A 13193-nucleotide genomic window follows, 5' to 3' on the forward strand; every position below is an offset into this window, starting at 1 on the left:
CACAGACCAGATTTTCCAAACAGTGGTGCTGAACTCTTTTGAAAATCTGCCCCCTAGTGGCCCAGTAGTGTATGATTGTTTTGTTTGCGAGGTGCCTTGGCCGGTGGGCCAGAGGGAGAAGCTCTGGGATTTGAAGAGTCAGGGAGTCTGGTGGGTGCTAGGGAGGTGTCCTGGGGGCCTGGTCCTTTAAGGGGAGTTGGGGCCCAGCCTCACCTGTGACTTGTTAGCTGATCAGTCTCAGCTGGGAGGTAGCTAGGGATCAGGTGATTATAAAAGCTGCATGTAGCCCAGTTGGGGGCAGAGGAGCAGGAAGGCTTCTGCAGGCGGTAGAGCTACAGGGAGTGGGTTGGCTCCTGTGGCAGGCCATGGAGCATGGGGACTCCTTGTAGGGGGACTAACACAGAACAGCTGGGAGCAGGGTGGCTCTGGTTTGAAGCTCCGGCTGAGGAGGACAGAGCCCAGTTTGTGGATGACTCTCAGGCAAGTGGCCTGTAGAGTGGAAATCTGTAGGGAATAGAGCGGCCCCCGCAAGGAGGCCCTGGCTTAGGAGGCCAGGTTACTTGATGTGCTGCACTAGGTTTATGTGGAAGCAATAAGGCTGAGCTCTGAGACGAGGGCCTGAAGCAGACTCTGGCCAGGGGCTCAGGCCTTCCTGGGCTGAGGGGATAGGCCAGCTGCCTACGTGAGGCTGTTGCTGTCAGTGGGACAGAAGCAGACTCCCATTGCAGTACTACCTCAGGTGGGAAGGGAAGGAAACGCCTGGTGTTTGAGGAACACAGGGAGTGAGAAATCGTGAAGGAGAAAGGGACTGTTCTCAGCCATATAAACAAGGGGGGTGGGAGTTGCCTGGAGTCTCCAGAAATGTAAGGTTGATGATTCAGGGGTCACCTGCCACCTTCTGTCCAGCTGTGATCTTGGCCAAGTTTTGTGGGCTAAGGAGATGTTCAGCCCCTTTCCCATTCAGCTCTCCAGGGCATGGCCTCTCCTGACTGGCTGGAGCAGCTGGGTTTGATGGGTGCTCTTTTTTTTTTTTTTTTTTTTTTTTGAGGGCCAAGGAGTAACATCTAACTCAGAGCAGCAGTGGGTGTCACGTGGAAGAGACAAAGGGGCCAGTTCATCCCTGCACTGAGCTTGGCCCAGGGACCGAGGGGGAGGTAAAGGTGGCTTTGTGCCATGGCCAGACAGCCAGGGATAGCCTGGGCATAGACCTAGCCCAGCTGTGCACTCTCTCCTCAAGTACGATGGCGTGTGGCTGTTCCTGCCAGGGGGAATTCCTGGGCCTCTTCACATTAGTAGAGCCAGCATACAGGCCCAACACACCCATTACTTTGACGCTGAGAGTCTAATCTTGTGAGGGGCTGAGCACCCACAACTCCCATGGCTTCACCACCTTGCAGGATGGAATCCCTTAATTCTCAAAGTGCAGCTAGCTCTGGGGAGAGCACCCAAGCAATTAGGCTCGGGCATGTGAGATCCAGAAGGGGAAACATTTCCTCTCTGTATAGTCCAAAGGAGAGGTGGAAAGTGATTTATAAAAACCTGCAACAAATGAGCGTCTGCTGTGCAGTGCTTACAGAAAGCTGGTGGCCTGTAAAATAGGCCAAACCCAGCTGGTACTATTGAAAACGGGATAACGCCAAATTTTCCCCTTCCGCAATTCCCTAGCACAAATGGTGAGAAGTATTAGGATTGCCCAGCACGTCTAGGCTGGAGCAGGATCCCTGAGCAGGGCTGGCTGTTGTGAGATGTGACAGGCAAAAGAGCTGGGATTTTCCAGCTGAGCCACTCTGAGCACAGAAAGGCGGAGGGAGGGTTAGCGCTGCAGTTAGGGTCTGGCTGGACTGTAGGAGTTCCTTTCTTCCCCAGTGTTGGCACACACTTTCTTAGCCTACGCATCTTTGTTCACCCATCACTTTCGTTGTTTTGAAGAAAGCTGCATTGGCCAGTGTCGCCAGCGTTTTTGTGCTGAGCTCTGTCGGGAAAGGCTTGTGTGCAAATTTAGAGCCCAGTAGCATAAGGGGTGGGTTGGTCATAACCCAGGCCTAGTGCAGAGATGCTCTGCATGCTCTCTTCATAGAGCTTTGCACATGGGCTTCTCTCCTGGCCTGATGTTATCCTCCCTTTCTAGTGCTGGACACCCGTTCTGTGCCTTTCTTCCTCTCACACACACAGCTCTGCTCAATAAGGACCCCCTTGCTGTTCCAGGCCTGAGCTTCATACGACTGCCAAAGCCCCTGAGTCCTGACTGCAGCATTCTGCATTTCCAGCCCTGTGCCTCCCAGGGGCAGAAGGTCAGACTGTGTAACAAGGTGTGGAATGTGGTCCAGTATCAATCCAGGACCAGGCAGAGAGCACAAAACTTGTTTCACTTGTGCCTGAAGCCAGAAATTGGACCAGAGAAGAGCTAGTATGTTATAGCCCCGCTCTTCCATTGAATTCAAGTACAAGTGAGGGTTTAATAGATTAAGTTCAATGTTTTATCCAAATTGACTCAACATTATAAAAGCAATATTGAAACTAGGCTGTATTGGCTTAGTTGCTGCTGTTGCTAAGAGGGTCGTTGTCATGAGTGGATAGCTCTGAAACCCTGATTTATATTTGAAAATCTTATTCTCCTGTTTCCCAGTTTATTTGCAGAGGCAAGGGCTCCTTGGTATGGGAAATGGCCGGGGGTGGGAGGGGTGTCTGTTTTTCTTTTTTTGACAGCTGCCCAATGACTGGGGTAACTATGGGCATGTCTTCACTGCAGTTAACCTAGCTGTGATCCAGGTATTAGCCCAACCCCCCCTTGTGTCCACACATCCCAATCTTTACCTGGTGTCACGGGCTGGCTGACCCCCTGTGATTGAAATAACTCCAGCGCCCCTGTACCAGAGCAGATGCTCCCAGAGGAGCCAGTTAATGAGGAAGGGCTGCACCAGGCTGTAAAGTAGGGTGACCAGATGTCCCGATTTTATAGGGACAGTCCCAATATTTGGGGCTTTTTAAAATATGGGCTCCTATTACCCCCCACCCCTGTCCTGATTTTTCACACTTGCTATCTGGTCACAGTAGTAAAGCATCAGGGAGTTCAGAGAGATGAGAGCTAAAGGGGAGCTGCGGGGAGAGAGGGTTGTCCTGCGGTTGTCACTGAAGAAGGGAGTTGGTGCTGGGGAAGAACACCCAGGTGAACATTTTGTTTTCCTTTGGGAGAAGAAAAGGAAGGCAAGCCAGGCCTTGCATCTTCCCAGCTGCTCAGACCTTGTGGCGGAGGGGCAGCACCCAGCTTAAGGCTGGGTGGAAGATTTGGTTTTGTGTTTGCTTTTTGGGAACTTTGTTAACTTGATGGAGAAACCAGACCCCAAGAAGGGCTGCGATTAGCAGAGAGACAGTGTGGAGTTGGTTTAAGGAGCCCTGAAGAAAGGGAAACAGGAGGCAGGACACTGCAGAGGCACCCCTGGCAACAAGGGGGTGCTTGGGTGGCAGCCTCCTTGTTACACCAGGGTTTAGAGGTGCTTTAACACCAGGTTAATTGACCTTGCCGGGAGTATCGGTTAGAACCCAGGTTATGCTTTAACTTGGGCTGGGACCCACCCACTTTGCAGCAAGGACTCAGCTAAACCACTTGAGTGCTGATAGTCATAGAATCATAGAATATCAGGGTTGGAAGGGACCGCAGGAGGTCATCTAGTCCAGCCCCCTGCTCAAAGCAGAACCAATCCCCAACTAAATCATCCCAGCCCGGGCTTTGTCAAGCCTGACCTGAAAAACCTCTCAGGAAGGGGATTCTACCACCTCCCTAGGTAACTCATTCCAGTGCTTCACCACCCTCCTAGTGAAAAAAGTTTTTCCTAATATCCAACCTAAACATCCCCCACTGCAACTTAAGACCATTACTCCTTGTTCTGTCATCTGGTATCACTGAGAACAGTCTAGATCCATCCTCTTTGGAACCCCCTTTCAGACAGTTGAAAGCAGCTATCAAATCCCCCCACATTCTTCTCTTCTGGAGACTAAACAATCCCAGTTCCCTCAGTCCCTTCTCATAAGTCATGTGCTCCAGCCCCCTAATCATTTTTGTTGCCCTTGGCTGGACTCTTTCCAATTTTTCCACATCCTTCTTGTAGTGTGGGGCCCAAAACTGGACACAGTACTCCAGATAAGTTTAGTGAAACTTATCTGAAAGCTGTCAGTACTCCAGATGAGGCCTCACCAATGTCGAATAGAGGGGAATGATCATGTCCCTCGATCTGCTGGCAGTGCCCCTACTTATACAGCCCAAAATGCCGTTAGCCTTCTTGGCAACAAGGGCACACTGTTGACTCATATCTGGCTTCTCATCCACTGTAACCCTTTTCCTTTTCTGCAGAACTGCTGCCTAGCCATTCGGTCCCTAGTCTGTAGCAGTGTATGGGATTCTTCCGTCCTAAGTGCAGGACTCTGCACTTGTCCTTGTTGAACCTCATCAGGTTTCTTTTGGCCCAATCCTTTAATTTGTCTAGGTCCCTCTGTATCCTATTCCTACCTCCAATGTATCTATCACTCCTCCCAGTTTTGTGTCATCTGCAAACTTGCTGAGGGTGCAGTCCATGCCATCCTCCAGATCATTAATGAAGATATTGAACAAAATCGACCCTTGGGGCACTCCACTTGATACCAGCTGCCAACTAGCCATTGATCACTACCCATTGAGTCTGACTATCTAGCCAGCTTTCTATCCACCTTATAGTCCATTCATCCAGCCCATACTTCTTTAACTTGCTGGCAAGAATACTGTGGGAGACCGTTATCAAAAGTTTTGCTAAAGTCAAGGAATAACATGTCCACTGCTTTCCCCTCATCCACAGAGCCAATTATCTCATCATAGAAGGCAATTAGGTTAGTATGGCATGACGTGCCCTTGGTGAATCCATGCTGACTGTTCCTGATCACCTTCCTCTCCTCTAAGTGCTTCAGAATTGATTCCTTGATGACCTGCTCCATGATTTTTCCAGGGACTGAGATGAGGCTGACTGGCCTGTAGTTTCCCAGATCCTCCTCCTTCCCTTTTTTAAAGATGGGCACTTTTTTAAAGATGGGCACTTTTTCCAGTCAGCCAGGACCTCCCCCGATCGCCATGAGTTTTCAAAGATAACCATGAGTTTTCAGAGATAGCTTTCCCACAATCCAAAGATAGCTTTCCCACAATTTCCCCTGAAGGGCAGACGGGGGGAGGGATAGCTCAGTGGTTTGAGCATTGGCCTACTAAACCCTGGGTTGTGAGTTCAATCCTTGAGGCAGCCACTTAGGGATCTGAGGCAAAATCAGTACTTGGTCCTGCTAGTGAAGGCAGAGAGCTGGACTTGATGACCTTTCAAGGTCCCTTCCAGTTCTATGAGATAGGTATAGATAGTTTCTCCCACAATTGACACAGTTGACTGGGAAAGAATTATAGAGCATCTCAACACAGAGAACCCTGGGATACACCCTCAGTACACATGGGTGAGTGCAGCATCAGTGAGGTTCTGGAGTGTGGCTGCTCACACCCGGGCTAGGCCAACCTGGGTGCTAATCCACCTGGGTTAACTGTGCAGTGAAGACATACTGTACAGTAACTCTAAGGCCTTGTCTACACACACAGGATGTACTACTTTAACTGTAGCCCTACAGTTAGAGCGATAAAATTGCCCTAATGTGGGTGCAGTAGAATAAGCACATTTATACCAGTATAACTGCATCCATGTTAGAAGATGTATTAGTATGGTGGTACAAAATCTCTGTGTAGACCAGACCAGATCTGTGGAAAGCATTAAGAAATTGTTGTTAGAATACTGGTTTTAGGTTTTGAGTTTGGGGACGCAGCGTAGGGTGGAAGGGTTGCTTGTCCGTCTGCAGGAGGCTCCTGGTGAAAACAGGAGGTGCTGCATTACGGGAAATTGTATTTATATTCTCTGTCCATGGTGAAGTTGTGTGAGGCAATGTGGTCTAGTGCAGTGGTTCTCAAAGCCGGTCCGCCGCTTGTTCAGGGAAAGCCCCTGGCGGACCTGGCCAGCTTGTTTACCTGCCGTGTCCGCAGGTTCGGCTGATTGCGGCTCCCACTGGCCGCAGTTCACCGCTCCAGGTCAATGGGGGCTGCGGGAAGGTGTGGCCAGCACATCCCTCGACCTATGCTGCTTTCCGTAGTCCTCAGCTCTATTCCAAGCTCTGCACCTCACCTATCTAATGACTATAGGCAAGTTGCTTTCCTTTTCTTTGCCTTAATTTTCCCCATATATAATATGGCCTCCTTGTGAAGTGCTTTGAGATCTATGAATGAAATATTATTTATAAAGCTGGATCAAAAGAACTACTAGCCAGATAGGAGGAGGGTGTCCTTAAACTTTTTCAGGCCCTGTAGTCAGACCCTCACTAATGACTGGAAGACTTGTGAAGTGCTGGGTTTCACAATTTAATATCTCAAAAGCAAGGTCACTGCACTGCAAAATGTGCTTTATGCGTTTGTTTGACAAAGGTGGTTTAGGTTAGTTTTCAAGTATTCACTCAATCTCATATGTAGCTTGTAAATGTGATATCGTTAGTACTGTACTTAGAATGTAAGGTCTTTGGGGAAGGTGCTGTCTTGTGCCCTGTGTCAGAGGTTCCCAGGCACTAATAATACCTAGCTCTTATTTAGCACCTTTCATCAGTAGATCTTATACTGCTTAACAAAGGAGGTCAGTAGTATCGTCTCCAATTTAAAGATGGGGAAACTGAGGCACTGAGTGGGGAAGTGACTGGCATAAGGTCCTCATCAGGTCAGAGGCAGTCAGGAATAGAAGCCAGGTCTCCTGAGTGCAGTCCATTGCTATATCCCCGAGGCAACACTGCCTTTCCTTATGCTAGTGCCATACAAATAGCAATAATGTTCGTATTATATTTTGTACAAGTCTGAGGAGATTCATTTTAACACTCAGCTACTGTATTAAATCTCTATGGAGAAATGAGGAGAGTCAGCAGATTTGTGTGTGCAAATTACAGGGTACGTGAGTGGGCGAGACACGTCTGTACTTATTTTAATGCTGACAATATATTTATTTTCATGTTTATTCCTGGGTAAGAAAGTGTGAATAGGATCCTGGTAAACAGCCAGGCAAATAGTTACTTACCAAGTATTTAGTAGCAAAAGGTCTTGTAATTTTCTTTAGTAATCACTGTTATTTCTTCCAGATGGATTAGCAGCTCCCAATTCTGTCAGTGCAGAGCAGGGAGTGCCTAGGTTAGTGCATGGTGAGCTATTGTCTCTTGAGAACCTGGCCTCCATTATTACTTTCGCTTGGCCAGGGAATCTGAGGAAGGAAGAAATGTACGTGCTCTGAGCAGCTGCCCATCAGAGCCTTTTAATATTCTTTCATTTGTCACTTACGTTGGAATGATGCAAAGTCACTGCCGGCTTTGGCCCAGCCGTACCTTGCTGCTGAATTGCTTTTTTGTCATTTTATGAGGCAGTATAGATCTCTTGTGATGGAATGATCTTCAAAGATAATTATCTCCATTTTAATTCGTTTCCTGATGCTTGTCTCCATCCCCAGCTGTGTGGCGCTGGCGAAACAGGCTGCACACTGCATCTGTATCTTGGTGCTGTGATGGCTAATGATTTTTTAAAAATAAATTCAGAGCAGCTGTTGACAGCCCAGAGGGAGTGGTAAATAATTGCAGACAAAGTGCTTTGTTGTACATCCAGCCACCACTGCTGTTGCTCTAAGCCAAGGTGTGAAGCAAGCCTGTCTCCTCCCACTGAAGCGCAGAGGGCCTCCTTGGTACTGATCCTGCCTTCTCGTTGAGGGACCTAGCCGTAGTCTTGCTGGGTTTAGCACTAGGTGGAGTGAACTGTGGAAGCTCAGCTAATGTGACTGTGCTCACTGGGCATCCCTGCTATATGCTTTTTGTCACATTGTACATGAGCAAATCTAGTCAGGCATTTTCTTGGGAATCTTAAACTTCATAGTGTTCTTTGGCCAGTTTCTTTCCTAATAATTTGGGACGATGGTGTCTTATGGTGAGATCAGAGCAGAGGGTGCCAGGACTCTTGGGTGCTGTTCCTGGCTCTGTGACCTTGGGCATGTACTGTGGCTTATCCTGTGCACTGCAGTTCGCTCAGCATTACCGAGTGCTCACTGGGGTTGTGAGGTTAAATGCTGGCGCACTGCCTGAGAAAAAGAGCTCCAGATGTGCAGAATATTATGAGCTGTTTCCCAATTGTGTGTCGTTGAAGGCAGCACCAGTAGGAGAGGATCTACTCAAAGCAACCATACGCTCCCATGCAATCACTGCTATTATTAGGTACGCTAACCTAGGACTTGGCAGACCTGGGTTCACTTCTCTCCTCTGTTGCTGACTGCCTGGGTGACCTTGGGCAAGTCACTTAGTCTCTCTGTGCCTCCATTCCTCATCTGTATAATGGGGTAATAGGGTTGCCCTGCTTCATGGGTGCAAATGAGGATAAATCCAGTAAAGATTGTGAGTGATGGGGGTCAATCAGGATCAGTGTCTCATTATGCTAGATGCTGTACAAACTTATTGTAGGGATGCTGTCCCTGCTCCAAAGAGCTTATGGGCCATTATTCTTGATTGGAGCATACAGAGTTAATAGTGGCATGCTCCAGTTCCAATTTTCCTCCTGTAACCCTTGCTTTATTCCCAGACTGCTGCTCTCTGTTTGCCGTCTTCCCCAGGCCAAGGCTATCAAGTTCCAGAAAGGAGTTGAACAGCTAGTTTGGCTCCCCAGCGGAAAGCTCCCCTGGCAGATTGGAGAACAGGGGGCCTAGAGCCGCAGAGTTCCGTAGAGTTCCGTTCCATGTCTCTTGAACTCCTGTATCCCTTCGGTTGCTTTGATGTTTCTCATGGCTGTTTGTCACTGTCTTTATGCCTTGGAGGCATGCTTCAGGACTTGGTGAAAGCATGTGCGGGGCTGATAACAGCCAGGAGAGTGTCTACATGAGCTGTCATCTTTGTGCAAAATGCACAAGAGCCTATTTTGCTGCACAGCAGTGAGAGGAATTGAGCCACTTCCCCAAGCTGGTGCATTTAAAAATAGACCCTGTGATGGTTTTAATCTGAGGCCGGCATCGACCGCTGATAGGCCTCCTTGGGGAGTTCCAGCTAATTGCCACATAAAGGCGATGAGTTTATTCTGTCTAATGAAATTAATGAAAAGTACAATAACCGTTGGTATATAAATACAGCACGACATGAACATTATCTCTGAGGGCTGTGCATGAGCAGCGTGTTCTGGATGTTCTAAATTGTAACGCTGCTGTAACAAGGATTTTGCTTCTTCCTGAATTAATTTTTCCCCTTTCAATGTGATCTGCAAACGCTTCTAAATGTTCCTTGCTTTGAAACGGACTTCAGTCCACATGACTGCTGCCCATTGGAAATGCAGGTGGCAAAGCTAAAATGAAGCTAATCTCTTCTTTCTGCACTGAATGAACAAGGCTGGGGCAAGAATCAATTAGCACAGATGTTAATTTACTTTTCAACATTCCTTTCCCTCCATATTTGGGCTTCAGGGAAGAAGATGAAGGTCTTTTTCCTTCATCCCCTCACCTTATCACTTCCTGCTGGCCTTGAAGTGCTGTTGTCGCTGAATGTTGACTGTATAAACAGCACTGTGGGAATTCATCATCTGTTCCCCTGTCAATGTCTCTAAGTCAACAAGTCGAAAACATTTTTCTCACTGCCAGTCTTGGAAACTTATCCAAGGATCTGAGAGTTAGGCTGGGTTTTCCTCTCGCACATCAACTGTAATAAATGGTTACAGATTCTGACCTCAGTGACCCCTGTGTAACCTCATTGCATTCCTTTGATGTGCTCTGGTGTAACGGATTGGAACATAGGTTAAAGGAGAGACTACAACAGGTCATACTGAAAGGGAAACTGTTGGGCTGGAGGCAGCTTATTAGTGAAGTTCTTCAGGGATCAGTCTTATTTAACATTTTCATTAATGACCTTCCCATGAAAAGTGGGACTGTGCTAATAAAATTTGGGGATTATGCAAAGTTGGAGGTATTGCCAATATGGAGGAGGATCGGAATGTCATCCGAGAAGATCTGGAGGATCTTGAAAACTGGAATAATAGATATGGGATGAAATTTAATAGTTGAAGGGCATGCACTTAGGGACTAAGAACAAGAATTTTTGCTATAAGCTGGGAACATATCAGTTGGAAGTGACAGAGAGGGAGAAAGACCTGGGTGTATGGGTTGATCACAGGATGACTATTAGATGTCAATGTGATGCGCAGTCATAGAATGCATCAAGTGAGGTATTTCCAGTAGAGACAGGGAAATGTTGGTACCATTATACAAGGCACTGGTGAGACCTCACTTGGAATACTGTGTGCAGTTCTGGGCTCCCAGGTTTAAGAAAGGTGAACTCAAACTGGAATAGGTGCAAAGAAGGGCTGCTAGGATGATCTGAGGAAAAGAAAGCCTACCTTACTAGAGAAGACTCAAAGAGCTTGGCTGGTTTAGCCTAACCAAACGATGGCTATGGGGAGATATGATGGCTCTCTATAAATACATCAGAGGCATAAACACCAGAGAGGGAGAGAAGTTATTTAAGTTAAGGGCGAATATGGGCACAAGAACAAATAGAGAGAATGTGGAAATGGCCATTAACAATTTTAGGCTTGAAATTAGATGAAAGTGTCTAACCATCATAGGAGTGAGGTTCTGGAACAGCCTCCCAAGGGGAGCAGTGGGGACAAAAAACCTAGCTTGTTTTAAGACTGATAAGTTTATGAAGGGGATGGCATGATGAGATGGGATGCATGCCATTTTAGGCAGTCTGCAACTGCTAGTAGCAAATAACCCCAACGGCCAGAGATGGGACATTAGATGTGGAGGGCTCTAAGTTACTACAGAAAATTCTTTCACAGGTGTCTAGATGGTGGGCCTTGTTGAAGTGCTCAGGATCTAACTGATCGCCATATTTGGGGTTGCGAAGGAATTTCCCCCCAGGTCAGATTGGCAGGGACCCTGGGGGGTTATCACCTTCCTCTGCAGCGTGGGGCAGGGTCACTCGCTGGTTTGAACTAGAGTGTATTCTCTGTAACTTGCAGTTTTTAAATCAAGATTTGAGGATGTCAGTAACTCAGCCAGAAGTTATGGATCAATTACAGTAGTGGGTGGGTGAGGTTCTGTGGCCTGCGATGCTCAGGTCAGGCTAGATGATCACAATAATCTTCAGGTCTGAGTCTATAGTCAGCAATTGTTTCATGTCCCATGTAGGGACCTAATAGGCTCCAGCTTGCTCTTCATAGCTGCATTGGCTCAGCAGGGTTATGAGGAATAAAAAGTTAGCAGCGGTGGATCTGGATTTTGCCAGGGAGCAGGTCTTAGAAATCAGAGGAAGAGATTTTTACACAGTCACTTTCCGAGAGAACCAGCCTTTGTGTTGACCTGAAAATGAGATTGCTCAGCCGGCAGATCCAGCAAATGGAATGAATGGAGGTGAGGTCTGGCGGTGGGTGGGGCTGAGGCTGTCCAAAGGGAGCAGTGATTGGCGGCATGGGGGCACACCGCTTTCTTTAGGGTGTTTTCAGGCTGTGGATGCTGAACTGCAAGGGGGTTGTGAGAGGCTTTAGCTTTTGTATAAGGGAGTGAGGCTTTTAGTTTGAAAAAACAGGACAAGCTCATTAGGAGCAGCTGAGTGCCTGAAACACACATTGCTAGGGGAAGGCAGCCAAAATGAGGAGGCTAAAGTAGCTGGATATTTTGAATGATTCATTCTAGAGTAGTTTTCTGGATATTTTCTTTCTAATATTTGTATTCATCCATAGCAGATGCAATGCTGACTTTTTTTTTTTAATAAGTTCAATATTTTGTATCCTCTAGGCCTGAAACAAAAATAGCAGCTAGAAAATTGTAGCAAATTTCTGCTTTCAGCATTAAGTCGGAGTGTGGTCGCTAGAGACATGTTCTCTGCTCCAGCATCAGTCACGGGTAGTCGCCAGCCCAGTCCATTGTTGGTTGGGAAGTGTGGGTGGGAGAGATGCTATCACAGAAGACCAGCAAATGAGGAAATCAAGCACCCAATTAAAGAACAGATTTGCCTCCAGTGACCCATTTGGGGTATTCAGTAGCTTCTGGCGAGATGGGCCTGTTTGAATGAACAAAAATATTTCTGTTCATTTTTAAAGCCCCGTTAGCTCTAATTTGCTATCATTTCATTATGACATGAATACAGACAGTTTGCAACTGGAATGGGATCTCAACAAGACATGCTGATTCCGCCTGCAGTGGTTAATAGAAGGGGAATTAACACAATCCATGTGGCCCAGTGTCGCCTTTGATACAGATATTTTCTGTGCTCCCTTGCTGGATCTCTGATTCACATTCTGTGTGAGTCTCTGCTTTGACTTTGACTTTGACATGGTTTTGTCTCTCCCATGCCACAGGGTGACTAAAGAAGTGGATGCTGCCTCAAAAGAAGCCAAATCCTTTCTGAAGCAGCAAGAGAAGGAGAAACCGCAGCTAGTGGCTCCTACTTCCCTTCCGACAGTCTCTGGGTGAGTGCATGTGTTTTACATCCAGAGGGTGCCTGAGTTTGTGGGGAGGAGGGAGCCCCACTTGGTGAGTAAGGCCCAACCCTGTGCTGTTAAAGCCAAAGGAAGCTTTGCATCGACTTCAGTGGGCAGGACTGAGTGCTGGAGACCTGAGTCTGTGAGGTGCTGAGCATGCACAACTCCCAGGACTCAGTAGGACCTGAGTAGTTTCTCAGGATCAGGCTCTAATTCTGTTCTTACATCATCTCGACCCAACAGGTGATGTTAAAGGTCTGAAGGGACTGTCAGATCCACTCCATGGATCGGTGACACTCGTCCTTATGAACGACTTGAAAAACTCAGGGCAGCCTAGCTAGGGCACAAAAGAGATGCTTCCACGTTCTATTGGGGTTTTTTTTCTAGGCCTAAGCCATCTCTTTGTGTTTGAAGAGACCTATAATGAGTTTGATCGGAATGTGGGTAGAATGAAAACCACTACATTGTTATTTCATCAGCCTAAAGCGGGTTTGAAAGGACAGTTTCTTGCTGTGAGTTAATTCTGATATTAACTGGTAGAGCTTGAGTTCTTCAGCATCTGCAGCTGGATCGTCACTCTGAAATTCTCTGTCTGAATATTGTCTTGCCCGTTAGCTAAATTGGGGAAATGTAAACATAGACCATTATGAGGACTAATGCTCCTTGGATGAGT

The 13193-nt window shown here is 47.3% G+C and overlaps 1 protein-coding gene across 3 annotated transcripts in view; it reads left to right on the forward strand.

Annotated features, from left to right (window-relative positions):
- The window catches only part of CFDP1 (craniofacial development protein 1), a 125530-nt gene that overhangs the window by 25359 nt on the left and 86978 nt on the right, over nucleotides 1–13193 (forward strand). For all 3 annotated transcript variants that reach the window (XR_010592638.1, XM_042856468.2, XM_005313068.4), the window contains exon 5: nucleotides 12398–12508. Coding sequence is in view for 2 of the 3 variants with exons in the window: in XM_042856468.2 (XP_042712402.1) it covers nucleotides 12398–12508 (111 nt within the window). In the remaining variant the exon portion in view is untranslated. The remainder of the gene's footprint in view (nucleotides 1–12397; nucleotides 12509–13193) is intronic.

Source organism: Chrysemys picta, chromosome 14, assembly GCF_011386835.1.
Source record: "Chrysemys picta bellii isolate R12L10 chromosome 14, ASM1138683v2, whole genome shotgun sequence".
NCBI classification, from domain to species: Eukaryota; Metazoa; Chordata; order Testudines; family Emydidae; genus Chrysemys; species Chrysemys picta.